This window comes from Lissotriton vulgaris, chromosome 1_1 (genome assembly GCF_964263255.1).
Source record: "Lissotriton vulgaris chromosome 1_1, aLisVul1.2, whole genome shotgun sequence".
NCBI lineage: Eukaryota > Metazoa > Chordata > Amphibia > Caudata > Salamandridae > Lissotriton > Lissotriton vulgaris.
In genome coordinates this window covers 1326916673-1326938675 of record NC_141685.1, presented here as the reverse complement: position 1 = coordinate 1326938675, position 22003 = coordinate 1326916673, and the positions used below count along the sequence as shown (strand labels likewise).

The window sequence follows — 22003 nt, the reverse complement described above, 5'->3', positions numbered from 1 at the left end:
AGGATGTTTGCTTCTGGTCTAGAGTGGACCTGGCTGGGCAGTTCGGTCTGGACTGTTCCCATGAGGCACAGGTTCAAGACTGATTTGCACATGGCTGGGTCTAAATTGGGATGGCGAGTAAAAGAATGATGGATTTAACCCAGCTCTATTGACTGGGGTTGAATGTTTGATTTGCTCTGCATTCCGTCCATCATCTGTGTGCCTTTGCTTTCTTGCCCTAAGTACGCTGAGTGTGCCCAGACTTGAGCCCAAGGCACTGTGCCACTGGATTCAAACTAGCATAGCTGATGAGGGGTGATTCCCGAACCTGGTCCCTGGATGCTTGTTTCCGGTCCAGGGAGAACCTGACTTGGCTGTTTGGTCTGGACTGTTCCCATGAGGCACAGGGTCAAGATTGATTTGCACATGGCTGGGTCTAAACTGGGTTGGCATGGTGAACAAAAGAACAATGAATTTAACCCAGTTCTATTGACTGAAAGTGAATGTTTTATTTGCTCTGCATTCTGTCCATCATCTGTGTACCTTTTGCTTTCACACCCTAAGTGCGCCAGGTATGCCTATATGCAAATAAAAGTGGGGAGAGTGGGCACCCCTGTCTCGTTCCTTTACCTGGGGGGAAGTCCCTTGAAGTGCGGCCGTTTGCTACAACATGCACCATGGGTTTACTATATAGTAGGCGAACTTAGCCACAGAATTTTGGCCCAAATCCCATATGTCTGAGAACTGCAAAGAGGAAGGGCCATTCAACCATGTCAAATGCCATCTGTGCATCTAACAAAAGAATCACTGTATCTTTTGCGATAGTTGACTTTTGCGCTATAACACCCTGAAGCCTCCGGAGATTCAGGGCCGTATTGCGATAGGGCATGAAACCTGATTGGTCCGGGTAATTCAGTGTAGTCAGATATGGCTGAAGTCGTGTTGCAAGTGCCTTGGCCAGTATTTTCGCTTCGGCATTTATTAGGAAGATTGGTCTGTAGGAAGTGCATTCATGCGGTGGTTTGCCCGCCTTCTGGATTGTACCTACGGTCACCAAGCGTTGGTCCCTGGTGAGCTCTCCCACATCCAGGCTGGCCTTATACATAATAAGGAGGTGTGAGCTGGGTCGCCAGTCTTTTATATAGTTCTACCGGGATACCATTGGGTCCTAGGGCTTCCCCCGTATGTAGCACCCAAATTGCCAAGTTGAGTTCTTCCACGGTAAGCTCGACGTCAATCACCAACGCGTTGTCGTGTGGCAGCGTGGGCATACGAATATCCTTGAGGAACGCTAAGATATCATCAATTGTATTTGTGGCTGTGGGTGTGTATATTGTCGCGTAATGTAAAGCTAGTGCGTCTACTATTTGCGGGCGGTCCGAGGTCATGTCTCCATTTTCCAAATGGAGTTGGGCTATCCATCTACTGGTGCGGTCCTTTTTGTCCAGCCAGGCAAGAAGTTTGCCTGCCTTATCACCCACCTCATAAATAGTGTGTTGTGTAGCTGTAAGTGTGGCCTTCGCTATCTCCCATGCAAATGCTATATATTCCTGTTGCGCTAGGTTTAATGCATGTGTGTTGTCGTCGGTGATATCACGTTCATGGTCTGCCTCTGCTTCGGCCACACCCTGTTCTAGGTCCTCCAACTGCAGCCTCTGTGACTTCTTGTGCCCAGCTATTAGTGAGATCGCATGACTGCGTAGTACTGTTTTATAGGCCTCCCAGAGTATCAACGGGGAGGAGACTGAGTTTTCATACTCAGCAAAATAGTGCTTCGTGGCCGTGTGGAGTCCCTTGGTTATCTTGCGTTTTTTGAGATACCCTGGATATATTGGGAATATCTGTGGTCGTGTCGTGTTATAGGATGCGTACTGCATGTACAAAGGCGGATGACCTGATATTCCCTGCGGCAGGTGTTGAATCTCTATAACCCTCTCCAGCCCAGTCGCTATCGTAAAAATGTAATCAATTCTGGAAAGACTATTGTGTACACCTGAAGGGTAGGTGTATTGTCTATTTTGTGGGTTTGTGGTCCTCCAGACATCGATTAGACCAATGGCGTCAATAAAGTCAGACAGTTTGAAATTTGTACTGCCAGGATCCCTAGGTGGTTGCTTATCAATTAGGCATCTATTACGGCATTAAAGTGCCCCCATAATGATTTCTCCTTGTGGCAGAGACAGTAGAAAAGCCCCTAGTGCTGGGAAGGTTGTTTGGTGTAGTGCTGGTGGGACATATACTTAGACCAAATTATATGGCCGCCCTTCCTATTGGCATGTTAGCGCTGCAAAGCGTCCCTGATCATCTGTTGCGGAATCGGTGAGTATCAGCGGGAAGCGTTTGTGGACCAGAATTCCCACCCCACGGGAGCCAGTAGTGAACTCCGAGGGAACTGCCATGCTGCATCCCTATCTGTCTAGGGCTTTGGTAGCTGATCCTGTGAGATGTGTTTCCTGTATGAGTGCTATCGCAGGACCTTTACGTTTTATGTATTGTAATGTGTAATGGTGTCTTGTAAAGCGCATGTATCACCCCGCCATGGGGTATCTCAGCGCTGTAGACCGCTGGGGAACCTGTCCTGGCTTTCCCTGTGAGATGGTCCCTGCTGGGTATCTCCAAGGTGAAACCAGGCATCCCCAGCGTATGTGGGGGCCGTTGTGGAGATAAGGCAAGCTAATGCCCAGAGTTGCCGAGTGTCATCCCTGGTTTGAGTAGGCACCGAGGCGAGAATTATCGAGTCCGCTGATCCTGGTCCACGACCCTGCTGCGTCGGGAATTGAACCCTGGTCCCGGGCTGTCCTCTGCTTCCGGGTTTGCTGCCTCTAACCAGTGAGCCACACCACTCCACTCCACACCACTTGGAGGACCAGACCCCTTTTGATCTTGTCTCCCAGTCTGTTTACTTTCCATGACAGCACCGTGAAGGGAGGGGGTGGTCCCTCGGGGTTTTGGTAGAGAGAAACATGGAAATGGGTGTTCCCTAAATACCAGAAGAACAAAGTTCTAATCACACATACAGCTAGCCCACACAACCACAAGAAAGATGTATTTATTCAAAGAAATGTTTTATTTAAAATTTTTTTTAAATATAAATACATTGTTTTCATAGAAAAATAATTTCATTAAGACAATGGAATAGTATCTGAAGAACTTTTCATAATCATATACAGAAATACAATATAAAAACTAGGGCACGCAAAGATCATTCAAAAAAGGCACAAAGTACATTCACTCCTACACTCAAACACACCTTTTATACCATCAAATACATACACAAACATTCACATACATATCACCACACACAAAAGCGCCGACGCGCGTTTCGGACAAGTGCCAATACAGGCTTCCTTCATCAGGGCGCACTTGGAATAGAAAACAGGCAGACACAGTAAATGACGTCTGGCACAAGGTCCTGGGAAGCGGTCCTAGTAGCAGCAAAGGCTGAGGGTGGGTATTCTAGGGGCCCTCAGAACCGGGACCACTGAGATGTTTCAGAGGAATAGCAGGTAATTGGCAAACAAACAAATGTAAAGAAGGGATCCAGTAGATACATGCGCTTGCTAGACAGTCGAAATTCGGAGCAACTCAATTTCAGGGGCCTGTAGATAATCCAGGCGAGGTTCAGGGAGGGAGCTGAAGTACCACTGCGGGTCAGGGGAGCAAAATAGACCAGCCCAATGTCTTTTAAAAGGGTCTCAGAAGGGCCAGATAAAAAAACTCTCCAGATAGATGAAAGTACCAATAGAGGGACCAGGAATCAGAAATAAATGGACCTTAATGATATGGTCGGCTCATGCCCTCTATAAAGGGGAAACTGGCATCGTAGAGCACGGACTTTAAGGCGTAGTCAAGACAGAAAGCCTGAGACGACCCGAAGGTCTGAGCTAACTGAAGACCACGATAAAGGCAGCGGCAAAACTCCCTCTCCCTGCGGCGGTAGGATTCACCCTCGGGGTTTTGGGACAGGTAATCTGTGTGTCTGCTACTGCGCTAGTGTACGCCTATAACTGCATTGGAGTGCGGAGCTGTTTGCAGTGACAACCTCGTTCTGTGGTCTTGAGTGCCATCGAAAAAACCAAACCTTCGAACCAAAACAAAATTTGAAACCAAGAACTGCCCCTGTTTTCCCTCCCCCTCCCTGCCTGGCGGATCCCCAACTACCCGCTACCCCAACTGAGCAGAGTGCTTTGTTCCCATAACTAATACTTGCGTAGGGGGTGAGAGTCTGTCCGTGACCTCGGAAGGCCCCCTTCTACATGTTACCCCAGCAATGGCTTACATCTTATCTGGAAGTATAACGATCGCCCGTGGAGACGTGGTCAACTCAATACTCGATCTTCCTGTGTGTGGTGTGGGCGAGTAATAGCTAGCTTGCGTTGTTACGGAAGGGCGGTCTGTAGGTGAGTTCGTAGAGACAGTGAGTTTCAAGTAGTAGTCTGAAGTGGCTCAGTCTGCTTTGTCATTGGATTCCAGAGATCTTGACCTTTGTGAGTCCTGGCAACGGTGTTGTTGCTGGGTCCTCGGTTTCCTGGGCTTCGTCGCTGCGCTCCATCCATCCAACCAGTCCCGGGTTTCTTCCGGTGTGGCAAAGAACCATTCCAGCAACATCCTTTTCACTTACGGGCTCGCTCGGTTTGCTCGTTCGCTCATTATACTCGGGCACAATATTTTCGCCCACCACTCTAAAAATCTTAAACCCCTACTGTTCCTTCCACCTAAGCAAACAACAGCAGGCAGCCCAAATGCTGCCTTAGCTCAAAAGTCAATCTCGACTTCAAAAGCCCGAACAACAGTTAAACTTGACTCAAAAAATCAACTGTGACCCTCCACACAACAAAACTATGTAGATTTTGTGAAAGCTCTCAAAATATGGTTATTCTTCCTCACATAGCTTTAACATCCTGAAGTAAACTTATGAAGGCAGTAGTTGTTTATTGCACCCAGACCATGCACTGAGTGACTTCAAAGTTAATTGAGTATGCTTCAAGATGTAATTTCCCGCTTATTCTTAGACACGCTCACCAAGCCATGTTTAGAGCACTTCTCCACGCCACATAGATGGTACTTACATATTGTTCTACCTTTGCCCCTGTGAACAACCAACATCCATTCCACCCTCTCTATCTTGTTCCTAATTTGTATTTGACTCACACCCTGTCAACACAGCCTTTCATATCCTTCATCTGCAGTATGCTTCTTGATGTTTGTCACAACAAGGACAAAGCACTTCTCCAGTTGTCCTTGAAACAACAACCTTTGATCTGCATGCATGTCTAACAAACCAGCACCCTTTCTATACATGTATACATGGAACTAAATGCCTTCCAGGGGAGAGGTCACAGCACTATGGGTCTACACCATTAAGTAAGTAAGTAAAACATTTGTACAGTGTGCGAATGCCGAAACGTCTTGGTGCTGAATGTGAGGTGTACTGTATGCTTCAGCAGAGAATGAAGATATTGCTTCTTACTTGGATGGGAATAACCAGGTCTTAAGCATCTTCCTGAACAAGAGTCTATTTGATTGTAGCCTAGTTACAACTGGCAGCATATTCCAGAGTTTGGCTGCCCAATGGGAGAGACTTTTTCCCCCCATCTTGTCCTTTGAATTTTTGGAACCTGAGCAACTCCGTTGCTGGCTGATCTTAAGTCCCGCCGCGGGGCATGCCAGGAAAAAAGTTTCTGTTGGTCCAGAGGCCCTCCACCGTATAGTGCTTTATGCACCAGACAAAGAGCCTTGAATTCAATTATTTGCGGGACCGGAAGTCAATGGAGGTCCCTAATGCTGTAGGAAATTGGATATAATTTAGGGATGCTTAGCAGCACCCGCGCTGCGGCATTCTGCAAAGACTGAAGTTTTAATAATTGCCGTTTGTCAATGCTAAGCCAAAGAGCATTGCATTAGTCCATTTCAGAGAGAATTGGAGGCAACCACTACGGTTTTTCTCATTTCTTGTGGAATGAAAGGAAGAATTTTGCGCAGGATTTTTAGGAGGAAAAAGCATGAAGAGGTTAGAAGATTGATCTGGCCTGAAAAATTGAGCTGATGATCAAACATGACTCCTTAGTTTCTGAACTTATCTGTGGGATCAGGACAGCCTTTTGCCTGTGCTGGTCACCACATGTGATTCCAGAGTAATGGTCCCTTTCCGAACTCAGCCACCTCAATTTTACCTATGTTTAGTTTAAGATAATTCAGATGCATACACCCAATGATATGCTTCAGACAGTTGTAGAACCTCTCAGCCACTATTTCTGCACATGGGGATATAGATATAACTATCTGAGTGTCGTTGGCATAAGAGACCAACGAGAACCCATGTGCTTTGATCAGCTTAGCCAGAGGAGTGACATAGATGTTGAAGAGGAAGTGTGACAGTGCTGAGCCTTGAGGAACTCCACAGGGGGGTGAAAAGTGTTCAGATGTAAGATTACCCCAGCACAGCCTCTGTTCCCTCGAAGCAAGGAAGGAGGTGAGCATGGTTAGAGCCTATCGTTAATTCCGACTGACCTCAGCCTCTGTGCTAGTACCTTATGGTTAACAGTATCAAACGCAGCTGAGAAGTCAAGTAGGATGAGGACTGCCCTCCCCCTACTGTCAAGCTGATTATGTATCCCATTGGTTGCCATGACTATAGGTGATTCTGTTGATTGGTCTGGTCTGAAGCCATGTTGGGTGGTGTCTAGGAGGTCATTGGATTCTAAGTAGCACACTAGCTCATGATTAATGGATCTTTCTAGGATTTTTGCCATTAGAGGTAGGCAAGATATAGTCCAGTAATTTTTAACTTCAGAGGGATCTAGTGAGTTTTTTTTAGAATGGGCCGTATACGAGCTTTCTTCCAGGAATCAGGGAAATTGCCTGACATGAGAATGTTGTTCAGAAGCGGGGCCAAACGGGTACTAACCCTATCCGAAGCCATGTGAAGTATTGATGGAGGACTTGGATCCGACAGGGAGCCAGATTTGATGGATAGTAGTATATCATTTACTTTCTCAGAGGTTGAAGGGGAGAAACTGAGCAGTTGACTGGTAGTTGGAATTCCAGAGACAGTATCCTCTATTAACACCTTGCTGATAGTGTCTTGAGCGTCCCCTGCGAGCTCCTTTAAGATTGTTTGTACTTTCGCCTGGAAATAATTGGCCACTTTATTGCAGAAGGCTTGATCAGGAGAGAATTGATTCTCCCGCTGAAGTTTGAACAGAGAAGTGACAGTTTTAAAAAGCTCTCTAGTCGAATCTTTTGCAGCCTCTATTTTAGAGGTAAAGTAGTTCATTTTGGCATTTTTATTTGCTGCTTTAAATTCTACCTGAGCTAGTCTGTAGTTAAGTTTGCCCTGCTCACTGTAATCTAGCCTCCAGCTACGTTCTAAATGTCTGTACTTAGATTTTATGTTTTTGATTTCTGCATGGTACCATGGGACTGGAGCTTTGTTCCGGCGTTGTTTAGAATATTTTTCTGGGGCCAGGAGATTGATTGCTGATCTAATCCAGCGGTCAGCACTATCAGCAGCCTTATTGTTATCTGGGACTAACAAGGCAAGGTGTCTATCAAGGTGCCACAGTCGAATCTTGGTAGGAGGCAATCTATTGCGAAAGGGCACTATTTTCTCCAGAGGGAGTTTGAAAAAAATAGCCCTGTGATCGGTCCAGGTTAGCGGCAGTATTTTTTCCAAAATAATGTTTGGGTTATTAATGGAGATTCCATCTAATGTGTGACTTTTGTGTGGGCTCTGTAATTATCTGGGTCAGTCCAAAACCTAACATATTATCTACCAGAAGGGAGCTGTCCAGTAAAACAATGCTCTAAATAAATGGCTGTCATTATTGAAAAGTAAGATTTCTCTTTGCCAGCTAAAAATCATCTCTGAAAAGGCCTAGATTTGGAGAACACACATCTTCCTGACTGCTTGTAAATCAATTTGTCACAAGAAAGTTACTATTGTAAGTTACTACACTTGTTTAGAACAGTGAAAACCAGGATCCTCTACTCTTTGGTATGGTTACTGAAACAGTGATATTAGATCCTTGTGGTGATTATTTATTTATTTAGGGAATTTTGTATAGCGCACAGATACCCCAACGGGGTGTCCCGGCGCTTCTGTGAGAACTGATGCTGTGTCTGACTAAGATGGTACTAACAGAAGAGAAAGGTTTTTAGAGCTCTCCGGAAGGGGAGTTCCTCCTGGATGGTCCGGATGGACATAGGTAGCTTGTTCCAGTGGGAAGAGGCACAGACTTGGAATGTTTTTCCCCCAGAACGAACTTTTTTTAATCTGGGGGTGGAAAGATGATGTTTAGAACTAGAACGGAGAAGTCTGGTGTTGCTGTATGGACGGAGGCAGGAGGATAAGTATGCAGAACCCTTTCCCTTGACTGCCCGGTGAGCTAAGGTAAGTGCCTTGAATTCCGCCCTTTTGTGACTGGGGAGCCAGTGCAGCTTATGCCGGTGGGGAGTGATACGTTCACGAAGGGGGAGGCCACAGACCAGACGAACAGCAGCATTCTGGACTGTCTGGAGACGCCGTTGGAGGCCCAAGGAGAGACCAAGGTACAGTCCATTGGCGTAATCCAGATGGGAGGTGATCAGAGCCTGCACGATAGTTTTCCTAGTCTAACTGGGGAGGAAATTTATGAACTTTTTCATCATCCTCATCTTAGAAAAACAGGCCGCGGATACCGTCTGGATTTGTTTTTGGAAAGAGAGGTTGGTATCCCAAATTACCCCGAGATTTTTAACTGAGTCTTTAGGTGAAGGGGGTGTGCTCAATTCAAGGGTCCACCACAAGTTGAAGTCCAGAGGCGCGGGCTGGTGGAAAAATATAACATCGGTTTTGCTGGCGTTAAGCCGGAGGGAGTTGTTATCCATCCAGCTTGCGATGTTGCGAAGGCCGTTTTTCAACGGGTTGAAGGTAGTTTGGGATGGGGAGTCGTTTGAAAACACTAGCTGTATATCATCAGCGTAAGAGGTGGCCTTGATTCCGGATTGAGCGATGATCTCGGCCATGGGGGAAAAATAGACATTGAACAGGAGGGGGCTCAGTGAGGAACCCTGGGGGACTCCCCACCTGAGAGGGCGACTGTCCGTGGTAAATGTGGTGTGAATAATGCCTGTGTCCGATTGGACAGAAAGGAGGCAAACCATTCCACGGCCTTGCCTTGTATGCCTTTTGCCTGCAGATGGTCAAGGAGGACGGGGTGGGAGACGGTGTCGAATGCTGCCGACAAGTCGAGCAACACCAACACCGCACTAGATACCTCGTCCAACTTCCATCGGATGGCATCAGCCATCTCCATAAGGGTACACAGTCAAAATATTGAGTTGTAAATATGGACCTACCAAAATATCGTGTTTGAAATATCGAAGGTGTAGAATATCGATGTCAAGAATATCGTTGGACAGAATATCGACCCTAAGGTAAGTAATATCGAAATTCTTCATATCGATGTAAGTAATATCGAAGTTAGCAATATCGATAGCATATATATCGATGCCACTCATTTCGATGACACTAATATCGATATTTGTATAATTTTTTTGTTTTTTATTATGTATGTGTTATATGTTTTACTTAAGTATTTAAAATAAATAATATTATATGCGTATTAATTTAATACATTAAAACATTTATTTATTAGCAAATTATATGTTTTAGTATTGGAGCGGGTTGTGGGTTTATAGGGGAATAGGGTGGGAAGTAATTTAATTATGTTTCATTAATTAATAATTAGTAGGAATTATAAATTATTTGTAATGAATTGCTAATTATTTTTAATTAATTGGAAATTATTTTTAATTAATTGATTAATTGATAAAGATGTTCTGTAGCGGGTTGTGGGTTTATAGGGGAATAGGGTGGGAAGTAATTTAATTATGTAAAATTAATTATTAATTAGTAGTTTTTATTAAATAATTTTAAATAATTGATAAATTTAATTAATTGGTAATTTATTTTAATTAATTGATTAATTCATATATATGTTCTGTAGCAGGTTGTGGGTTTATAGGGGAATAGGGTGGGAAGTAATTTAATTATGTTTAATTAATTATTAATTAGTAGGATTTATAAATTATTTTTAATTAATTGGTAATTATTTTTAAATAATTGGTAATTAATTTTAATTCATTGGTAATTAATTTTAATGAATTTGTAAATATTTTAAATTAATTAATACATAGATAAATGTGTTCTGTTGCGGGTAGTGGGTTTATAGGGGAATATGGTGGGAAGTAATTTAAATGTAATTAAGTAATAATGTTTTTAAAGTAATTGTTTTGTTAATAATATAATTGATAATTAATGATAAGTTGGTAATAAAATATAAAATGGTATGTTTAAATATTTATTTTTGGTTAAATATATTTTGATAATCATGTTTTTAATAATTATGTATAGGTATTGTGTATGATTTATATTTATTTAATAGTTTATATTTTTATTACTAAAAAAAGCTTTTATTTAGAAGTATGTTATTTTAACCCCTACACTATCCAGCACTTCCCCTACTGTTGCACGCTCTGGAGTGGGAATAGTAATTTTTACCCCTACACTATCCAACGCTTTCCCTACTGTTGCACTCTCTGGAGTGGGAATAGTAATTTTTACTCCTACGCTATCCAACGCTTTCCCTACTGTTGCACTCTCTGGAGTGGGAATAGTAATTTTACCCCTACGCTATCCAACGCTTTCCCTACTGTTGCACTCTCTGGAGTGGGAATAGTAATTTTAACCCCTACGCTATACAACGCTTTCCCTACTGTTGCACTCTCTGGAGTGGGAATAGTAATTTTTACCCCTACGCTATCCAACGCTTTCCCTACTGTTGCACTCTCTGGAGTGGGAATAGTAATTTTTACCCCTACTCTATCCAACGGTTTCCCTACTGTTGCACTCTGTGGAGTCGGAATAGTAATGTTTACCCCTATGCTATCCAATGCTTTCCCTACTGTTGCACTCTGTGGAGTCGGAATAGTAATTTTTACCCCTACGCTATCCAACACTTTTCCTACTGTTGCACTCTCTGGAGTGGGAATAGTAATTTTTACTCCTACGCTATCCAACGCTTTCCCTACTGTTGCACTCTCTGGAGTGGGAATAGTAATTTTAACTCCTACGCTATCCAACGCTTTCCCTACTGTTGCACTCTCTGGAGTGGGAATAGTAATTTTTACTCCTATGCTATCCAACGCTTTCCCTACTGTAGCACTCTCTGGAGTGGGAATAGTAATTTTTACCCCTACGCTATCCAACGCTTTCCCTACTGTTGCACTCTGTTGAGTCGGAATAGTAATTTTAACCCCTACGCTATCCAACGCTTTCCCTACTGTTGCACTCTCTGGAATGGGAATAGTAATTTTTACCCCTACGCTATCCAACGCTTTCCCTACTGTTGCACTCTCTGGAGTGGGAATAGTAATTTTTACTCCTACTCTATCCAACGCTTTCCCTACTGTTGCACTCTCTGGAGTGGGAATAGTAATTTTAACCCCTACGCTATCCAACGCTTTCCCTACTGTTGCACTCTCTGGAATGGGAATAGTAATTTTCACCCCTACGCTATCCAACGCTTTCCCTACTGTTGCACTCTCTGGAGTGGGAATAGTAATTTTTACTCCTACGCTATCCAACGCTTTCCCTACTGTTGCACTCTCTGGAGTGGGAATAGTAATTTTAACCCCTACGCTATCCAAGGCTTTCCCTACTGTTGCACTCTCTGGAGTGGGAATAGTAATTTTTACCCCTACGCTATCCAACGCTTTCCCTACTGTTGCACTCTCTGGAGTGGGAATAGTAATTTTTACTCCTACGCTATCCAACGCTTTCCCTACTGTTGCACTCTCTGGAGTGGGAATAGTAATTTTAACCCCTACGCTATCCAACGCTTTCCCTACTGTTGCACTCTCTGGAGTGGGAATAGTAATTTTTACCCCTACGCTATCCAACGCTTTCCCTACTGTTGCACTCTCTGGAGTGGGAATAGTAATTTTTACTCCTACGCTATCCAACGTTTTCCCTACTACCCCTACGCTATACAACGCTTTCCCTACTGTTGCACTCTCTGGAGTGGGAATAGTAATTTTTACCCCTACGCTATCCAACGCTTTCCCTACTGTTGCACTCTCTGGAGTGGGAATAGTAATTTTTACTCCTACGCTATCCAACGCTTTCCCTACTACCCCTACGCTATACAACGCTTTCCCTACTGTTGCACTCTCTGGAGTGGGAATAGTAATTTTTACCCCTACGCTATCCAATGCTTTCCCCACTGTTGCACTCTGTGGAGTCGGAATAGTAATGTTTACCCCTATGCTATCCAATGCTTTCCCTACTGTTGCACTCTGTGGAGTCGGAATAGTAATTTTTACCCCTACGCTATCCAACGCTTTCCCTACTGTTGCACTCTCTGGAGTGGGAATAGTAATTTTTACTCCTACGCTATCCAACGCTTTCCCTACTGTTGCACTCTCTGGAGTGGGAATAGTAATTTTAACCCCTACGCTATCCAAGGCTTTCCCTACTGTTGCACTCTCTGGAGTGGGAATAGTAATTTTTACCCCTACGCTATCCAACGCTTTCCCTACTGTTGCACTCTCTGGAGTGGGAATAGTAATTTTTACTCCTACGCTATCCAACGCTTTCCCTACTGTTGCACTCTCTGGAGTGGGAATAGTAATTTTAACCCCTACGCTATCCAACGCTTTCCCTACTGTTGCACTCTCTGGAGTGGGAATAGTAATTTTTACCCCTACGCTATCCAACGCTTTCCCTACTGTTGCACTCTCTGGAGTGGGAATAGTAATTTTTACTCCTACGCTATCCAACGCTTTCCCTACTACCCCTACGCTATACAACGCTTTCCCTACTGTTGCACTCTCTGGAGTGGGAATAGTAATTTTTACCCCTACGCTATCCAATGCTTTCCCCACTGTTGCACTCTGTGGATTCGGAATAGTAATGTTTACCCCTATGCTATCCAATGCTTTCCCTACTGTTGCACTCTGTGGAGTCGGAATAGTAATTTTTACCCCTACGCTATCCAACACTTTTCCTACTGTTGCACTCTCTGGAGTGGGAATAGTAATTTTTACTCCTACGCTATCCAACACTTTCCCTACTGTTGCACTCTCTGGAGTGGGAATAGTAATTTTAACTCCTACGCTATCCAACGCTTTCCCTACTGTTGCACTCTCTGGAGTGGGAATAGTAATTTTTACTCCTACGCTATCCAACGCTTTCCCTACTGTAGCACTCTCTGGAGTGGGAATAGTAATTTTTACCCCTACGCTATCCAACGCTTTCCCTACTGTTGCACTCTGTTGAGTCGGAATAGTAATTTTAACCCCTACGCTATCCAACGCTTTCCCTACTGTTGCACTCTCTGGAGTGGGAATAGTAATTTTTACCCCTACGCTATCCAACGCTTTCCCTACTGTTGCACTCTCTGGAGTGGGAATAGTAATTTTTACTCCTACGCTATCCAACGCTTTCCCTACTACCCCTACGCTATACAACGCTTTCCCTACTGTTGCACTCTCTGGAGTGGGAATAGTAATTTTTACCCCTACGCTATCCAATGCTTTCCCCACTGTTGCACTCTGTGGAGTCGGAATAGTAATGTTTACCCCTATGCTATCCAATGCTTTCCCTACTGTTGCACTCTGTGGAGTCGGAATAGTAATTTTTACCCCTACGCTATCCAACACTTTTCCTACTGTTGCACTCTCTGGAGTGGGAATAGTAATTTTTACTCCTACGCTATCCAACGCTTTCCCTACTGTTGCACTCTCTGGAGTGGGAATAGTATTTTTAACTCCTACGCTATCCAACGCTTTCCCTACTGTTGCACTCTCTGGAGTGGGAATAGTAATTTTTACTCCTACGCTATCCAACGCTTTCCCTACTGTAGCACTCTCTGGAGTGGGAATAGTAATTTTTACCCCTACGCTATCCAACGCTTTCCCTACTGTTGCACTCTGTTGAGTCGGAATAGTAATTTTAACCCCTATGCTATCCAACGCTTTCCCTACTGTTGCACTCTCTGGAGTGGGAATAGTAATTTTTACCCCTACACTATCCAACGCTTTCCCTACTGTTGCACTCTCTGGAGTGGGAATAGTAATTTTTACTCCTACGCTATCCAACGCTTTCCCTACTGTTGCACTCTCTGGAGTGGGAATAGTAATTTTTACTCCTACGCTATCCAACGCTTTCCCTACTGTTGCACTCTCTGGAGTGGGAATAGTAATTTTTACCCCTACGCTATCCAACGCTTTCCCTACTCTTGCACTCTCTGGAGTGGGAATAGTAATTTTTACTCCTACGCTATCCAACACTTTCCCTACTGTTGCATTCTCTGGAGTGGGAATAGTAATTATTACCCTTACGCTATCCAATGTTTTAAATAATTAATGTTAAAAATATTGTAAGTATTTTTAATTATTTATATTTTTTACATTTTATGTTATTGTTTTATGTTTGTAAATGTATTATTAAATTAGAATATATTTTATTAATTTATAAAATAGTAAAATAATTATTACTACTTATTGTTCAGTACATATATATTATATATTTACTGTATATATTTAATTAAAGTATTATTATTATATATGTATTATTTATTAATTTTCAACTTTATTAGATACTTTTAACTATGTACATTTTATTTATTAGTGTTATTTACTTTATTTTACATTTATATTGAAGAAAAAAAAACGATATTTTTAACATCGATATTTTTAACATCTATATTATTTTTTTGATATTTTTGTACTTACTATGTTGTAGATAGGATGTCGATATTCTTGTCCTCGATATTTTTGACTCGATATTCCTGTAGGTTGATATTTTGTAGGTCGATATTTTGTCAGTGATCCCTCAATGAGGGCGGACTCGGTGCTATATCTGGGCCTAAATCCGTGCTGTGAGTTATGGAAGGCACCGTTGGTTTCCAAGAAGCTAGCCAGTTGCCGTTGTACGAGTTTCTCAAGCACTTTAGCTGTTGCGGGGAGCAGGGAGATGGGTCGGTAGTTAGCTGGTTCGGTAGGGTCTGCATTCGCCTTTTTGAGTATAGGAACTAGTCTGGCGTGCTTCCAGGAGTCGGGGTAGATTCCTGACTGGAGGGAGTCGTTCCATATATCATTTAAGATGGGATTGAGCAGGGGGCCTAAGGATTTATACTGTTTTGCCGGCCAGGGGTCCAAGGGGGAACCAGATTTGCATTTTAGTAATTCTGCCAGCTAGTGTTCCGGGGTAATCACCTCAAAGTTAGAGAAGACATAGATGGGGTTAGAGCTGACTGTACATGGTTTGTGGTTGTCAGAATTAATCTTGCTGGGAAAGGAATTTTGAATAGTGGCAATCTTGTCTTCAAAATAGTAAGATAGACGGTCGCAAAGGGTCTGGGACACCGGGGTTTGACGTTTGAGGGCAAGTGGGTCAGTGAAGGTTCTGACGGTATTGAAAATCTCTCTTGAAGACCCTTGTGCCCGGGAGATTTTCTCCTCTAGATGGGTTCTTTTGTGATCAATGATTTTCTTCCTGTACTCCTTAAGGGTGGATTTATATTTGAGTTTACTGTTTGGAGAGTAAGATTGTCTCCAGCTTCTCTCAAGCTGTTTACAGGCCGATTTACATTTGCGGAGTTCGTCCGAGTACCACGGTGCGAAGGGGGTGGCTTGTGAGGATTTAATAGGTCTGATAGGGGCTAGGAGGTCAATAGCGGAGGTGATCCAATGGTTGAAGTTAGACAACCTAATGTCTAGGTCTGTAGCCTCCTCGGGGGCAGACGAGGAGAGATGAGTGGCTAAATTATCAGGGGAAATCATCCTCCAGTTGCGGCCCACTGAATTGGACGGGGATCTCGATCGATCCTGATGGCAGAAGGAGATGATAAAAGGGATCACATTGTGATCAGTCCAGGTTACAGGGATGGGGTCACTTGATGAGATATCTGTTAAGTTAGTGCAAATAAGGTCCAAGGTGTGTCCTGCTTTATGCGTGGGACCAGAGATTATTTGGTTTAGCCCACCATCTGATAAGGTGGACAGAAAATTAACGATGGTGGGGTCATCGGCATTGTCGACGTGAAGGTTGAAGTCCCCAATGAGGGTGAAATTGGCATAACGGGAGGAGGCTTGTAAAGCATAATCAAGAAGAGCCGGAAGATGAGCAATTTTAGATTTGGGGGGCGGTATACTAATAAACCTGAGTATGTACAGTTAGCAGCTAATTTGATACAGAAAGGTAGTGCCTCGATACACTCTATTTGGGAATAGGAGAAGGAAGAGATGGACCAGATATATCTATAGATAATGGCCACACCTCCACCGGGGTGGGTGTTCTGTCTGTTGGCGCACAAGATCTTGTATTCTGGCGGAATGGCAAGGCAGAGAGCAGGATTGGATTCTTCCCCTAGCCAGGTTTCGGTGAGAAAAAAAAGAAGGTCCCACTGGTTGTCCTCTAACGATTGGGCTACATCTAGAGAGTGTTTCACAAGTGAGCGACAATTAATCAGTCCAGCTTTAATAATAATTTTCTTGGGGGCCCGCGAGTGTCGGGGGAAAGACTGTAGGAAATGACATGGTGGCAGAGAGTTGTTGTCTCTGTTTTGTGCACTACAGGGTTTATAGGGTAGTGACGAGGGGTCGGAAGAGGAAGTATGCGCATACGAACAGATTTTTAATTCGAGATGAAGTAAGGCTTCCCTACCGTAGGAGATGGTAGTAGAGGGGCAAAGTGGAACAGAGATCTGGCTTGTCGCGGCCGCGTCCTGGTCGCGGACGGGCGCAGAGGGGCAGGACTCTGGCACGACTCTGGCGCGGTTTCGGCGCATCCGCCATGTGCGTCCGCTGCGCGGAGGCATGGACATCCCCTTTTATGCGCAACTAGAGCGCTGTGAATCCCACCCACACTCAAGATGGCCGCCGCTGTTCTATGCCCGGGACCGGCTCCACAGCGTCAATGCTCGGCTGGGAATGGCCCAGGGCAGCGGGAAAGAGGGGGAATGTAGTGAGCGATTAAAGCTTTTTAAATCAAGCTATTTTAGGTAGAGTTGCAATTGAGTAAATAAAACGCTGATTTTGCAGTTTTTTCAGATTAAGAGCAAGTAAAATCACAGCAACACTAAATAACACAGCCTCCCGGCTTCCGCCTCAGGAGGGTCTCAAGCACTCACACAATTGAGCGCTGAGCTAACCGGGACCCCTTTTATGCGCAACTAGAGCGCTGTGAATCCCACCCACACTCAAGATGGGCGCCGCTATTCTATGCCCGGGACCGGCTCCACAGCGTCAATGCTCGGCTGGGAGTGGCCCAGGGCAGCGGGAAAGAGGGGGTACGGAGTGAGCGATTAAAGCTTTTTAAATCAAGCTATTTTAGGTAGAGTTGCAATTGAGTAAATAAAACGCCGATTTTGCAGTTTTTTCAGATTAAGAGCAAGTAAAAACAGAGCAACACTAAATAACACAGCCTCCCAGCTTCCGCCTCAGGAGGGTCTCAAGCACTCACACAATCCTATAGTAGGTTATTTGGTGGAGCAAAGTCAATCAATTATTTATTTGCAAGTCACGTTGTAATTTTCCAACAATTACTATTATTGGAAATTTATATTGTGGAAAAAAGCACCTTCAACTTTGAGTGATTAATGAAAAACTGGGCCATTTAGATAAGAAGCTGTAGAAAATCTCTTCCACGAAGCGCCTTTTTACCACCACGAAGGGCCTTTTCATTACCTATTCTTAAAAACTGGGGGATACGGACCTGTCTAGCAGCTTATACAAAGCTGCAAAAACTAGAAGATGAGCATGTTATCCTTGCAGTGACCAGCTTTTTAAAATTAGTGATCAAATTTCGGAACACGATGTGAGGCTTTTTAACCAATATAAATTGCTTTTATCTAATATTGTCTTTTTAGAATTATTGGTGTTTTGAAAACCTTTAACTTAAAGTGACTTAAATACTTAATTGTAAATTAACTATCTGTACACTGGTCTTTTTTTCGATTGTATAGGCTGATAATTGTTTTTCTATAATATGTGCTTTTATGATTTTATATGAAATCGAATAAAGCTTGATTTGATAAAAAAAAATCTCTTTAAAATATGATTTAAGGTTCCTCATTGGTGTGTATGAGGCTATAAAACCCTGGAGTAATTTTGACATAGACAGTTAGCTAGCCCTTTAGAAGTGATGTGGAGGGAGGTAAAAATGCCAAAGAATGTTTGCTAGCCACTGGAGTTGACATTTTCGTACTACAAGACTTCCAATCAGCGATAATCTCATAAAGAGGAAGATGTCTAACGCTGACACTCGTCTTGTTTCAGGCGTGACCTGCTTTCCTTTGGAGTGAAAGTCTCCATAATCGAGCCTGGGTGTTTCAAAACCTCAATTACCAACAGTGAAGTCCTCAAGGCAAACCTGGAGGGAATCTGGAGCCATCTCTCTTCTGAGGTGAAAGAGAGCTACGGAGATGAGTTCTTCAAGAACTGTGAGTGCTTTGCTCATGTACCTAGTGTTCTGCCAGCAATATGGCAAACTGAGTGCTAGCCAGGCTTTGGTGGACTAGTGTGAGCCAGAGTGTGTGTGTGGATGTAATTTGTGTGAATGCCTTCACCCATGTGGCAGAGCCAAGCGTTTCTCTCAGATTTCTCTTAGGCCACCCCTTTGTTCTTTCCCAGTTTCCTGCTTTTGAATCAACCAATGCTCTCTCAGATTTTCTCCATAATCTCCCCTCTTCTGTGTGTGTGTGTCCCTTCCTTTTTCTACCGTCTGCCATCTTTTAGTATTCCTTTTGCACCATCACTGTCTCTGGCCTCCAAACCCTTTAGTGTCCCAATAAAAAGACCTTAGCCTCCATGGGGCAGGAGGAGGTATAATTGACTTGACAATATGGCTAAATTCATGTAATGCAATGTTGTGTTTCTTCTTTTGACTTTTTCTGGCACTTGGCACTTTAACAGACTTGATTGTCTAAACAAAATATTTGAAATTATTGTTACCTTTATTAAGGAGTGCAAAAGTCTCGAGTCATCAAGAAGAGATAAGTACTGAACAAGAGTGAGAGAGGTCAATCCACTGATTAAGTTGCTTTAGGTATAGGACTATTTATCAACAAGCTGGTTCACTGGTGTGTTACAGATAAGTGTCATGCCTGAGACTGTATTTGAAGCTTTTGTACAGTTGTCTGGCTAAAGTCGGACGACCAGAGATGGTGCCTTGCATATCTGGGTAGTGGGGCTCCAAGGCACGACGAAGGAAGAGAGGCCTGCCTTACCACTGACCCAGTCATCCAATGCAATGAACATGGTTATATAGGGTGCTTCTTGGGGGTGAGGACAGTAGGATAAACCTGCTAGGATTGTGCCTTATATTAACTCATTACTTGTAATAACAGATGAATGGCTGATCGTGGAGTGTAGATTGTTAAAAATCTCAGACGTCACTGCCTAGACTGTCGTTTCATACCATTGCCTAAACACAGCCTTGACAGGATAGGAGCGAAGGCAGTATGGCTGTATTGAAAAGTGAAATATCTGTTGCCTTTTGACAAGTGTGTTTACTACAAAAATGGATCTTTGTTAAATACTATTCTAGAATCATGGGGAAACCAAGGAGAGAATTCTTCCTTTCTTCATTGGCTGGCTAACCACATCATATCATCCCCTTGTAGTGCCAATTTGAAGTTCTGTTGGGCTCTGCTCTTCTGTCTATATCTCTGGTAACCACCTGCATGCTTTACCCAGCTCAAGAGAGGCCAGGCAAAGCCCTAGAATGTAATATATCTGCTCACCCTTTCCCAGTAAGGAGAGTGAGCCCTTCCAGTTTTCACAAATGCTGCAAAATGTATAACAACTTGCAATGTAATAATATATTAGCTAAAAGTATCTCTGTAATCTCACTTTATTCGTGTTTCTTTTCCATGTGTGTAGATTGCACGAAATTTGATGCAATGCTTGGAATGATGAAGGCCAACCTCTCGCCTGTGACAGACAGCATTGAGCATGGATTGACTGCCGTGCACCCACGAACCCGCTATTCAGCCGGCTGGGAGGTCAAATGTATAGCCATCCCACTCTCATACATTCCAACAATATTGGCTGACTATATCTTGGCTAAATTTTAAAAAGATGTGAAAATTGAAAACCCTGGAGCTGTGAAGGCACAACAGAAGACATCTTGTTTGACTTGCTTGCTAATGCTATGCCAGACCTCCCCCTTGCCAGAACTAGCTAAGGTGCAGGTTTTGCCTTTCTCCTTTACTGCCTATCTTTTAAGTACGCTGAGAGGTTACCGTGTTCCCCAATTGTGCTCCCAGCGCAGAGGTCTCACCTCTAGGCACTTCATTGCAGAGTCTGTTCGCTCACATATTTCACTGACATCTCAGAGGGAAGCTCTCAAACATGTGATCCTCATGGTCTTTCAGAGTGACCATCTTTTAAGAAAGCTTTTCTTTCCTTTGAGAACAATCTTTATTTCCGTGGGTAACCTCCCTTTCCCTTGGGTCACCTAATATGTTTTGGTGCTTTTCTTCTGTAAGGGCAACCCTTTGCTACTCATCTGATGTAATATCTTCTTCATGGTTTGCTTCTTTTCTTCTTTGATGACCTCCTTTGTTTTGGTGACTTTTTCTATTTTTTAGTGATCTATATTCTATTTGTAAGATTGTTATGTGTATTTGTTTTGTGATGCACACTCAATGCATAACTCAGTTGGTTCTTAGCACTAGAAAAGTAAGAGGTGAGTTTGGTTCAAGGTGACATAGTGTTTCAAAGTACCTGGGAACTTACCTGTGAGATGTATGCATCATAATGACAGCATGTATTAGTTCGTTCAGGAGTACTGGACAATGTGGTTAATTTAGATGCTCCCTGGGAATTCATGCCGTAGCCCAGTTGAGTTTGACTGCCCCCAGTATCTGACTTTCTTGGTTCTTGTTTTACATAATTGCCTAGGATTCAAAGACATGCACTGCATGTTTACATGGGCCATGTAGGTTTTGATTTCCAGATCTACGAGGGTACGAGGTTAATGGTGTTTTCGGGCGATGTATAAAAAGTACAGCAGGGAGATGTTTTCTATTTCTAAACTATCTGTCCTTATGACTCCTATACCCCCAGCGTGTGAATCCTAGCACTCTTTCTAGATATAATTAGGGGAATGACCCATGAAGCTATTGAGTAGACAGAAATACAATATGTAAAGATGAATATAACTCCCTGATATCCCAGGATTTTTGGCAAGCCTACGGACCTGGGGGCATATTGTAGCTGTCTAAAGACCTTTGCTGGTTTTTGTCTGACGCAGGGCGTCCATTCAGTTTCAATTTAGCAGATAGAAGAACATGGATGGGATTTACTTTGCAAGACAATCTCTAGGCGGATTACAGTCATATGTAACAGGGCAAAGACCTGGGACTTTCCTTTAGAGGGTTTCCCTTCATTATAACTATTAAGGGCTCATCTTGTTGCCTCTTAGTGCAAACCTGGAGATGAATTTAAATTTCTCAGTTCTATTCCTTCTTATTCCCCTATTCTGTTTAATCATTCAGTTTGTCAAACAATACTCATACACTTTCAGAAGTCTCGTTCCTATTTAGGTGGTTTGCTTTGCATTGGATAGTTCAGCTTGTGCTTCGGCCACCTATATTCGTTTTGGGGAGCTTCATGACTTAGTGGACATTTGATCTCTCACACATTTTTTACATGTGTCTTTGTAAGTTTCTTTCTTCCTTCCTACCTTTTTATGACTCTATTTCAGTCTGGCAGCGCATGTCAGGTGTCTTCTTTATTTCTGCCAATATGGAAATAAACTAGGAGTTGGATCCCTTTCAAATAAACAACTTGTTCTTTAGAATATAATTAGTGTTTCAGGCAGAGATCACAACTTTTAGGTCTTCAGTCTTTCTTCTGCAATCATTTTTAATTGTGCACCATCCTTTTTTGATTTGGGAGTTATAAAGGTAATGCTATGTTCAAGGTTACCTTCCAAATCTTGGTAGGTTTACATACTTTTCCTTGTTTTATG

General features: G+C 43.2%; 1 protein-coding gene across 1 annotated transcript in view; it reads left to right on the top strand.

Annotated features, from left to right (window-relative positions):
* The window catches only part of LOC147749100 (retinol dehydrogenase 7-like), a 294855-nt gene extending 274573 nt beyond the window's left edge, over positions 1-20282 (top strand). The window contains exons 4-5 of the mRNA XM_086966186.1: positions 18304-18467; positions 19909-20282. Coding sequence (XP_086822312.1) covers positions 18304-18467; positions 19909-20102 — 358 coding nt within the window. The 3' untranslated portion in view covers positions 20103-20282. The remainder of the gene's footprint in view (positions 1-18303; positions 18468-19908) is intronic.
* Positions 20283-22003: the final 1721 nt, after the last annotated feature.